At 42.1% G+C, this 12,006-nt stretch overlaps 1 protein-coding gene across 3 annotated transcripts in view; it reads right to left on the bottom strand.

The window, feature by feature from the left end:
• The window catches only part of AFAP1 (actin filament associated protein 1), a 184,823-nt gene that overhangs the window by 23,214 nt on the left and 149,603 nt on the right, over window positions 1-12,006 (bottom strand). For all 3 annotated transcript variants that reach the window (XM_019526082.1, XM_019526081.1, XM_019526083.1), the window contains exons 11-12: window positions 10,758-10,903; window positions 976-1,093 (exon numbers count right to left, since the gene is read on the bottom strand). In XM_019526082.1, coding sequence (XP_019381627.1) covers window positions 976-1,093; window positions 10,758-10,903 — 264 coding nt within the window. The remainder of the gene's footprint in view (window positions 1-975; window positions 1,094-10,757; window positions 10,904-12,006) is intronic.

The raw sequence follows: 12,006 nt of genomic DNA, 5'->3' as shown, positions 1-12,006 counted from the left end.
AGGAGTCCCCTAGCAAACCCCCCTCTGCCTCCCTGCTCGGTAGCTGGTGCCTCCTAAGCCTCCTAAATGCTTCTGATCCACTTCTGGGTCTGCCACTGAGCATGCAGGGATCCCCCCCACACTCCTGTGGGATGCTTCACCTGCCCCAGCATTGCAGCATTCACAAGCCGAGCCTGGTACCTTGAGGTATGTAAAACAACATTTAAAGCTGTGTCTATGGCCAAATCGCTGATTCTCCAACACAGAATCAAATCTTCAAATTCGGATTCAGCTGAATCAAATCAGGACACTGGTCTGAATCAATTAATCGAATCACTGTCCCCCGAACTGGGCCGAATCCCAATTGAATAGCCTGCTTTGCACACCCCTACTGTCTATGTGAGGGACTGAATTTATGTGCAGCGGGGTACCACTATGGGCAAATATGCTTTTTCACTTCCTATATCTGCACAAGGCTTATACAGACAAAAGGGGAAAATGGCCTTTTTCATAAGGGCCCCTTTTGGGTTGACTCGAACAATTGTCATAAAAAGCTTACACATGGGGACAGGTCACACCTCTGTGGTGCTATCAAGGGAGTAAGTGAGCAAAGAAGCCTTGTTATAGCCTTTTCTCATGCTTAAATATGCAATACATATGTAATACAAGGGCTGGCAAAATTAAGTCCTTGGTTTTCCCTTGACCTAATGAGTTTTTAAAAAATTCAAGGTTTTATTAATGGATTTTGGCACCAAATGATCAACAGGCAACTATTTGTATAAATATACGTTGGCTCATGTACAGGTTAATTTAAACAATATGTCCCACACCCCCAGTACTTCATAAATGAGAGAGAGGTTTTGTGGTTCCTAATCTGAAGGAGTACTTGAGTTCATTTGGAACCTGCCCAATGGTGTTCAATTAGATAATACAGCTTTCAGATGTCCTTACATTCAACACATGCAAGCCATTTGTCTGTACAAATTAAATTCTTACCGATCCATTTATGCAGGGAACATCATCGTAATGAAGTGTCATTCCACTGGGACATGCGTAGCCATTGGCAGTGCTTCCCCGGTATGGATTAGTAGTTATAACACGTCTGTTCATAAAGCTACATAAAAATAATAGTAAAAGCCAGCTGTTTCAGTCTTATTCTGACAATTCAATGGTCATTTGCCAATATCCACCTACTCTAGAAGCATATAGTTTTTTTCATGACATTAAAGTGGCAGGTAGTTTTGCTCCTTCTGTAACCTTTATAAAAGTGCAAGTATTGTATTCCCATTTAGATGCTGACATACAATATCACAACATCTGTTTCTATACTGTTTTTATACGGTGAGGTGCTGGACTGGATGTATGCCAGGATGGCAACAGCTGTAGCTATTTTGTTGGTGCTGTTACATGGGAGCCTACTGATATAAGTAACTCAGCAGTTTGTTACGCATCACTAAAAGTTTTCTTGTACAGCTATTCCTTGCTTAGCATCATAGTTACGTTCTTGAAAAATGCAACTAAGCGAAACGATGTTAAGCAAATCCAATTATGTCACAGTAGTTACCTACTGGCAGGTGGCAGCCAAACAATGTTATAACTGAACATTGCATGACTTCAAACGTTTATGTTCTCTAATAGATGAGCGACATAAGGAAACATCGTTAACCGGGATGACATTAAGTGAGAAGTACTTGTATCTAAATAGGACAGCATGAAGTGGTTTGGAGAAGTGGCACAGCACACTGGAGTTTTAGGAAATGAGGAAACCCTGCAAAATATTCTGTGTAAGTGATATCTGTTGATGGTCAATTTGTTTAAAAAAAAAAGAAAAAAGCATACATCTGAAAAGGAAATTGTTCTTGAAAGCTTTTTGGTTCTGGCAACATTATTGATTGTATAAAAATGTTCATTGATATTTTCAAAATATTTTGGTGCTTTGATCTACTATAAATTCCACTCTTCTCTATTTGTTTTTAAACAATATTCTCAATTTTGGTTTTGCCACAACAGAACTTTAGCTCACTACAGGCTGTGATGTGACATGTTTTACGGTCTCTGTGACTCTATAAATACGCGTATTTTCTAGTATTCTAATTTTGTAGGATTCTATAAATACTTGATGCACTCACTCTTGTTCCATCTCACACAGAAATCTCTGTGAATACCTTCAATATTTTTAATAAGATCATGAAGGAGTAAAATTTCAGCTAACTTAACCGACTCATTCATGCAGAACACAATTGATTTTAATGGACCCACTGGGAACAAACACATCCCCGTGGAAAGCTTGCAGGTTTGGATCCCAAATTGCAATAAGAGCAATTTGCTTTCACAAGCAATACTTTCAGCGTAACCAGGAACACAATGAGATACCAAATTTTTTTTTTAGACTCAAATATGTAAAGAAAGAGAAGGAGAAAATAAAGAGATTTGTCCTGAAGAACAGAACTATTCAACTTCTGAAGTTGAGATCCATGAAATACGATAAAGCCTTATGAGAAAGAAGAGTGAGTTTTTTGTAGTCCTGGCCAGAAAACAAGAATTCCACAGTTTCAACATTTATTTCTATTCTGCTTGGAACAAAACCCTGAACTATTTTTCTTGTTGTTCAGACAAAGACATACACCTCACTCCAGAATAGCTTATCCGGATGTAGTTCAGGTCCCTATTATGACACACAGATAGATCTGTTTGATTCATGCATGAACTAGAACTCTGCATCTCTCAAGTGCCCTCCTCTTTCCTAATTTTTCTGGCCCAACGAATGATGTTTTTAGTATTCATACTAAACAGAACAGTCTTAAAAGATACTGAAAGAGAGACAAAGGGACTACATCTTCAATCTAGTCTTTAGGGCACCCGTCCTGGAGGTGGAAGATGCATGTTCAAGTCTTCCATTCAGCGATAAGGAAAAATGTAGTCTACGTACAGATTTAAGTCACATTAGCTAATCACTGTCAGCATTCAGTTCAAGGACAGGCAATCCCTGGCCAGAGCATGGCACACAAAGGCATTTTGCTTGGCACGTGTGCCTCAGGGTGGATGATGGGAAGGGGGCCAGGGCTGAGCTGCCACAAGGACTGCACCCTTCGCAGTTCCTCCAGTGCCCACCCCGGCACGCCAACATCTTACAGTCAAGGTTGTGGGTGTTTTTGGCACTCTGCCCAAAAATGTTGCTGATCCCTCATTTAGGTCCTGATTCCATAAAGCACCAAGCATTCTCAATTCCCACCTCATTCAGTGAGAAGTTGGAGGCATTCAATGCATTGTAGGATTCAGTCTTGAGACTATAAAACACACAGCAAGAATCATGGCAAGTTGTAAAGTACCTGAGAAATTAATTGAGGCAGAAAAGTATGTTTTCGAGTATTCTAACATGCATCATTTTGATTGAAACTAAAAAACCGTGACATCCAGTTATTTTAAACAGAAGACCAATACTAGTTCTCTTATTCAAATGCTTGATTACAGGCCATTATAGGGGAAATGTTCACTGATTTTTGCTTCTCAGAATTTTAGTCCACTGAAAAGAGACCAACACAAAGGCATTGTGCCATTTAATTCCTTCTTAAACCCTATCCTGAGGATTGAAATGAGACTTACACGGCACCAGTGGAGATTTCCATGGTTTCATATCAAAATTTCATAACAAACATTCTATAAACCCTTGAAGCGCTCACTCTGGTTGCGTCTCACAAAAACCTTGGTGAATAGCTTCAATGCATTTCTAATTGGATCATGAAGGAGTAAAATTTCAACTACCTTAAGTGACTCATTCATGCAGAACACAATTGATTTTAATGGACCTCCTGTTGGGAACAAAAACCTGTCTCTGCAGAACGGGTAATGCATGATTTAGGTCTTCTCCCTCAGAGATCAATGAAAGATCTTGGAAAATTAATAAAATGAATAAATAGAAATTAATAACAGTTCTTGTCCCAGCATGGCCCCATTAAGGCTAAGGGGGCAGGGAGGGGATTATTCCTCCCCCCCCTTCCACAGGGGCACCACATCTGGGGTGCAGCAGCCCCCCTCCTCCCTGCCCCACCCTGCCCGGGGGGGTGGGGCTCTGTATGGGGCTGCCCAGCTTCAGAGGGGGACTCTTCCCTCTCCCCCATGGGCAGGGGCTCTTTTCAGTGCTGGGGGAGACTCTTCCCCCTCCTCCGCCCCCTGCCGCCACAGGGCAGGGAGGGGGGTCCCAGTGCAGCACTGCCCAGCTTGGTCCAGCCCAGCCTAGGGGTGAGGAGTAGCTGTCACTGAGCTGCAGCCCCTGGGGTGGTGCCACCCCTGCAGCCCAGCCCCACTGAGCCCTGGCTGAGGCTACTTGGTGGGGCTGGGCTGTGGGGGCAGGGCCACCCCGGTGATGGCCGCTCAGCAATGGGGGCTCTGAGCCCTGTCAGCAGCGCAGCCTGGCCCAGCACTCATGGGCAGCAGCTGGCCGCGCAGCGGCCTACCTCAGAAGTGCAACCAGGCCAGCCTGTGCTGCTGACAGGGCTCAGTGTCCCCATCACTGAGCTGCAGCTGCCAGGGGTGGCCCCACCCCTGCAGCCTGGCCCGGCTTCGCTGTGCGGGTGCCCCAGCCAGGGCTCAGTGGGACCAGGACAGGCCGCGGAGGTGGGGCCACCCCACAGGGGCAGCAGCTCAATGACAGCTGCTCCCTGTGCCCAGGCTGGGCCTGGCAGCACTGCACAGAGCCCACCGCCCCCTCCTGCCCCATGGTGGCGAAGACAGGAGGGGGAAGAGTCCCCCTCACTGCCCCACGGGGATGGGGAGGAGCGGGGGGAAGAGTCCCCCTCTGAGGCCAGATGATAGGGCCCAGGAGCTGGAGCTGGCCTGCAGGTTGGACTAAAGAATCCTTAAAAACCCGTAGTGGAAGAGAGTCCACAAACTCTTTGGGTAATTTATCCCACTGCTTAAATGTCCTTACAATTAGAAACTTTCCCTTACTACTCAACCTGAATCTCCCATGTTGCAATTTAAGGCAATTCCTTCTTGCCCTCAACCCAGTGCATAGGGAACAGTTCAGAACTTTCCTCTTCGCAGTAAAAACTTTTTCATGCTTGGAGCCTGTTACCATGCCTCCCTTCAGTCTTTTCTCTAGACTAAACAAACCCAATTCTTTCCTCATAAGTCATGTTTTATAGCCTTCTGATAGGCTTTTTTGCTCTCTTTTGGACTCTCACATTTTTCCACATCTTTTTGAGATGTGGTGCCCAAATCTGGACACAATACCTCAGTTCACAGAATCATGGGGTTGGAAGGGACCTCAAGGATTCCTACCCTCCTGCACAGATGCTGCATTCATCTTTCTTAAGTTGTCACAGACATGAGTATGCATCATTCTTTGAAAATCTCCAAAGAGGGATATTTTACAGCTTCACTAGGTAGCTTGTGTCATTGTCCTACTGTCCTTAAAGTTATGAAGTTTTCTTGAGATTTAATCTAAATCTGTTTTGCTGTAGTTTAAACTCTTTGTCTTGTGCCCTGACTATTGGTGCAGGGAAGAACTCTCTACATCTTCTTTATCGAGCATTTCAAATACTTGAAAGTTGTTATCATATCCCATCTTGTTCTCCTTTTCCCCAAACCAAACATATTAAGTTCCTTCAGCCTTTTATGTGGCTCACTTTCCAAGCACTTTATTATCTTTGTTGCTTGCCTCAGGATTCTCTTCAGTTCCTCTCCATTAAGAGATCTAGTTTTTCTTTCCTATGCGTTAAACTTTACATTTATTATTGAATTTTATTTTGTTTTCTATATCCCAGTTCTCCAACTTATGAAGATCTTTTTAAATTTCAGTCTTCTTTCTTGTGTCAGCAGCAAATTTGATCAATATATATTCTCCCTGCAAGTAATTCATTAATAAAAAAAACTCTGGACCTCTAAGGAACCCCACTTGAGACGTCCTGTCTGCCTGACATTTAGCCTTTAACAGTTATAATTTCCTTGAGGCTAATCAACTAATCTAATACAATTCTATCTAGAGCATGACACTCCAGCCTACGTGAGAGAATGGTTTGTAGGACACTGTCACAAATCTTACTGAAGTCTAGGTGATATTTATCCACATAAGGGGAGTTGAACCTGGACATTTATACTTTGTTGTATTTTTCTTCCAACAGATAAAAGGGAATTTAAGATCCTCCATTCTGACTAGCTTGTATGTTTTGGATACCCTGATCATCTGAAGGAGGCCTCATCTTCCTACTCATCAGGAATTGATGGTCTCTATAGTAGGGCCCCAATATCGCATGACAGCTGGTCTTTATCGTCATTCCAAGGATATGATGGTCACTTCTTTCTGGATGTGAGAGCAATCACAATGTGTTCTTGTCATACCGCCTCTTCCTTTTTTGGGAACCTGTCCCTCTACAACAGACTACTGGATGCCTACCTGGCTGGACTCATTTGAGTCCCGTTTCTTGTTCTGGGGTTTTGTTGTTCTCCCGCCCTGGCGGGGGGTCGGGCTAGAAGGTCTACTAGGTCCCTTCCGACCCTAAATCTATGAAACTATGACTACACCCCTCAGTGATGATACTCCAGTCATGGGAGTGATATCCAAATTTCTGTAATGGCATTAAATCATACTTTTCTTTATATACTGTGACTTCCAGTTCATCCCGCTTGTTCCCCACATTCTTTGCATTAGTACACAGGTGTGAAGGATATCTTCAGACTATCAAATGTTTTTCCTCTTGTATCTAACTCTATTACATTTTCCCATCCATTCTCCAGAATTAAGCACTGTTTCTTCACCTCATCCCTTCAGCCTAGTTGCACATTGGCTAGCAGGCTTTTCTCCACCATCCTCTATAGGGCGTGTTTTAAAGCCTGCTTCTCCAGATTAGTCAGATGATGTCCAAAGATGCTTGTTTCAGTCTTTACTAGATAGATCCCTTCTCTGCACAGTAATCTTTCTTCAACGATGATCTACTCATTGTCAACGAAACTAAAGCCTTTTACTTTGGTAGCCATGAGTTAACTTCTCTGATATGATGATTCTTGTCCAGGACTTTACTTTTAACAGGGAGGATTGATGAGACTATCATCTGAACCTCAAACTCTTTAATTTTTCTGTCACATTCTGAACTCAGGCTCTGGGCATGCTGGCTATTACTCAGCCCCTTGTTATCTCCTAGGTCATCGACTGGCAATATAGAGCCTGCAGGCCAAATCCAGCCTACAGACTGACAAGATCCAGCTGTGGAGCTTCAGGCACATTCAATACTGCCGCTGCCGCTTTTCCCTGCTGCTCAGCCAGGCAGAATGTGCCCACCTTCCAGATGCTGGGGAAAAGTGGCAGCAGTGACCAGGTCTGATGTACTAGCCTGCTTTGGACCTGAGATAGGGTGATCTGGCTTGCTGCTGCAAAACCCTGCTAACAACTGCTCTAGATGCTTACAAATGGATGGAACAAATATCCAAATAAATTTCTTTCCAGAGAACTGAAGGTATGTTCACTGGTCTATAATTTCCTGAGTCCTTCTTTTTCCCTTTTAAAGATAGTTGTCTTTTCCAGTCTTTTATGACCTTATCTGACCTCTTTGCGTTCTCAGAGATAAATCTCTTCTGGTCTGGAAAGCATTTCATTCAGTACTCTCAGGGTCAGGTTATTAGGTACAATTGAGTTCTTGTCACTTCATCACTGCTGCTAACAGTATTAGCCAACTGATCACAGTGGAATTTGCATTAAATATTTACAAGTTCTTCATCTATACTGCTTAAGAAAGGATCACCTTCTCTGTTCCCAGAGAAGTGAATGTAAAACAAATACAATCAACAATTTTGCTTGTAATTTTACTGATAGACAGGCAATTAATAAAAAAGTTTCATAGTTTCTAGGGTCAGAAGGGACCTGAGCAGATCATTGAGTCCGACCCCCTGCCATGGCAGGAAAGAGTACTGGGGTCAAACGATCCCAGCAAGGTGTACATCCAGCCTCCTCTTAAAGACCCCCAGGGTAGGAGTCAGCACCACTTCTCTTGGAAGTTGGTTCCAGATCCTAGCCGCCCACGTCCATAATTCATTTTTCTTTTGCCATCCTAAACATTTCATAACTTTCATCAAACTTAATCCTCAATACTACCTAAAAATTCTGCAGGGTATGAAACCCAGGAAAATTATAAATGTTAGGTATTGAACATTTATTTAAACATTTTTAAATATTATCAAAGTAAATGAAAGTTACAGTTAACTGAAATACTGGTATTAGTTTTATTAGGATTTTATATTATCAACTTTTTCTCATTTTTTCTTTTAATTTTATACAAATGATTAGATTGAAAATCAGACAGGAAGTGCTTTAAGTTGTTTATGATAAGCCCTTATATTTGCTTTAAGTGACAGACAATTCATTTAAATCATTTTCAAAAGGGGATTTTTGTTATTTTGCAAGTTAGGCTCGTCTTTCCTTTCTAATATGTGGTTTAGTTGCATTTGTTTTTTCACTTGGTTTCAATTAATATCACATTTGTTATAAAATGAAAGCCAAGCATTATTCAGGGGGAAATGTTTCCATTCTGTTTTTCTTAATGTGGTTATCATTGCATGCTGATTGAAGCAAAAATACACGTTGACATAAAATAAAGTTTTTGAGCCTTATTACCTTCAAAAGAACTATTAGTGTAACTATAAAAAAGTAAATGAATTATGATTATGTCAAAATAACTTGGATTTAACAGAAGTGGGATTGTGGCAAAAGATGCACCATCCCTGATTTCTATCAATCATTCAAACTAGTCTATGAATGAAGCTCCATATTTTCTCATGTGGTAGTTCTTCTGACAGTAAGCTGATGAGGGTATATTATGTACCCTCATGCCATTTCTGTATACATTATGCCATCTATTCATTTTTTTAATTAAAATGTACTATGGATTTAAGGCCTTTTATTCTATGCAAGGGTGCTATTCTATGAAAAGGTGCATCCAGCTAATCTGACTGGGAGATGAGAAGGGCCAACATCTTGCAGGAACAACCTGTGGCAGAGCACAGGTTGTACATGTCACTTTAAGGGATCTGAACAAGCAGTAAGCAGCCTGCAGGCAGGAGCAGGTCCAATCAGGCAGTCACATGTTAGGCCGAAGGCCACCTGATTGGTGGAGAGGCTGGAAGCCTGGGTATAAGGCTAGGTCCCAAGAGCAGAGTGGGCAGTTGCTGCAGGGAGCTGAAGAAACAACATCACCCAGCCGGCTGCTGCTCCTAGAACAGCTTGGAGGTTCAGGGCAGTAACTATGGGGATGGAGGAAGTCCCTGGTCCTGGGGCATGAGCTAAAACTACACCCTGCTAGGGGGCTGGATGGTGTGGTGGGGCTGCCTGTGGCAGGGCAGTCTCCAGGAAATGCCGTAACTGTGCCTCCCCAGTGAAGGGCAAGTATGACGAACCAGAAAGCCTCAGTCCTAGCTGCCTTGCAAGTGACCTTGTGGAGGGGAAAGGCTAGGGGAGCACACCCTGACAGAAAAGGACAGGGCCAAACCCCCCTGAGTGGGGTCTGAGATGGGGTACAGGCCAGGAGAAGGGGGCCTGAGACAGGGCCACTGAGTGAGGTCTGAGGTTCAAGGGGCATTGGGACCAGAAACCCAGTGAGGGAACCGGGTGTTGAGGTCCCAGTGTAGGTGCATGGGAAGAAGCCCCAGTGTCAGGGCAGGGGGCCCAGGTAGGTCTGAGGATGCCTGAGGCCAAGTTTGGGTTTGGTGAGGCTGAGAGTGGCCCAGAAAAGGGGCTGGGGGAGTATTAGCGGATGTGGATGCCAGCTGCAAGGCATAGGACATGGCATAAGGGGATGTCAGAGTTGTATATTCGCCCTTGGCATCAGGGCAATTAAATGGGCAGCCTCCTGCCTGGGAACAACTTAAATAACATAAAAAGTGTGGCAGGAGAGGCAGGTGGGCGGCGTGCCCCAGACAAATGGGTGGGGCGACATCTGGACCAGCCCCAGGACGGTCCACTTGTCACACAAGTCAATAAAGTCCTAGTAAAGCATCTTGCCAATTACCCATTATATGGACTTAGTAAACAAAGACAATTGTTTTAGAAAGGGAGTTTCTTCACCCCTAAGTAGTCATCCATCCTAGAATGCTAATCAAGAAAGTGTCACAGCAAATGGGACAGGGGTTTGAGTGTTGTGGAATGCTTTGAATATGTAAATCACTACACACACACACGCACTGCTTTTCTGAATAGATGGCATAGGACCTTTGCTGAGGAACATGTTAAGAAAATCTGTATTGAAACTTTAATTTACATGTGAACCTTCCTTTAAAAAAAAATCTTGGTTTTAATTTTATAGTTCTAATCAAGCTTTTCATTTATCAAAAATTTATCAGCATTAGGGAAACACTGAGGTTACAAGCAGTCAAGGGTTAAAATATTTCTGTACATTTACATTACTTATGTTTAGACTTGGAAAGTGAAGAAAGCCAATGTAAGCTATACAACTGAACCATGATCCGTCTTCAGTATACTTTGCCATTGAAAGTGGTGGCTCTGGGGAGAAAAATATAGCACCTAATTATTAGACTCATTTTATATAAAAAAACAAAGATTGTAATATGTCATAAAATTGGATATATTTTGCCTTCCTTCCAAACTGAACAAAATGCCAGCAGGATAATCATAAACACATCTACCATACTGAGGCACTCAGGACTTCAACCTTCATGACTGTAATAGTTGGCAGAGAGGGGAAATCTGATAAGGCCTCCTGATGCTGGAATTAACAAAAAGCTGTGAATTCTGAAATTACAGGAAATGCCCTTACTTGGTTTAATCATCTTACCAGAAGGTCTGCTTTGCAGCTTGTATGACACTTGCAGTCATCTCCACATCAATGTAGTCATAGTGCAGAGCTCCAGGGTCTGTAGATGAACCAGTTTCAGCTAACAAAATTCCAATCCATCTGCCCATGTCTTCAGATGAGGAGGCCTATAAGAGGGAAAGAGTTTATGTAATCTCCTGAATTGCCACTGGAAGTACAGGCTTTTTAATATTTATTTCAATCAAAGCGCTTTATTTTTCCTGATAGATGGACACAGCATTGTGTGGCCCCCCTGCTTTAACTGTGGCAGGTTATGGTGCTGCATCAGGGTTGCTGGTAGTTTTACTAAGAGGTTAGATTTATCTGCATAGAATGGTTTGTATAAGAGTGATCCTGCTGACCTATAGAAGTCCCTTCTTAATGATTTCTATGAAGCTCTGGGTCACTTTTGTCAAACTGCACTACAAACTTTGAAGTTCACCATGGTTATTCTGCTATAACAAGTATATTTAAAGCAACATAATGTCCACAGATTACGAATATGTACAAATTCAGCAGAAGAGAATAATTAACTACATGCAGCCAGTATCTTTAATATAAAGGTTCCTTATTTTAGTTTTCAGAAAATTAACAGGTGAGACAGAACTGTTTTCCACTGCTGGGCTAAGTTTCTTAAACAAGCCATTTGCACAAATGTTAGACAGAATGACGTTGGACAAGAAAACAGTAGAGCTCTTTAAGCACATAAAATAAAATTATGAACACTTAAGAAATAACTGTAATATTGCCAGCTGAATAGTTTTTATTAAAAATTCAATATTTTATGTTAAATGGATGTAATGATTTAGAACATTTTAAAAATATATTTTTAAAAGATCTAATAATGTACCCAAACTGATCAATCACAAGCTCTCCATTAGCAAATGAAATAATGGGAAAAAATAGAGAAAGGGAATTGTGTGGAAGAACTCATCGATTTTTCTCTTTTTTAAGTTCCCTATATCTTAATTTCATTACCTTAGGTCCCTTCTTTGATAATACTTGCAGCTCATTGTATGTTCTTTTAAACCACAGTCCAAATAACATGTATTGCACATCAGTCTTGGGGTCCTTCTTCAAGCACAAGATATCAACCTGATTCACACTAAAATTCAAAGTTTAAGTGTCTAAGCTGAGGCTGACAACTAAAATTTGCCTTTTGATGGGTCTTCTTTACAAATTTTCTTAAGTGTCAATAACACAAATAAGAATCAAAAGACCTTCCCTCAAG

This window comes from Gavialis gangeticus, unplaced genomic scaffold (assembly GCF_001723915.1).
Source record: "Gavialis gangeticus isolate Ggan-Ray unplaced genomic scaffold, GavGan_comp1, whole genome shotgun sequence".
Classification (NCBI taxonomy): Eukaryota; Metazoa; Chordata; order Crocodylia; family Gavialidae; genus Gavialis; species Gavialis gangeticus.
Note: the sequence above shows the minus strand (reverse complement) of the source record. Positions and strands in the feature narration are given on the sequence as shown.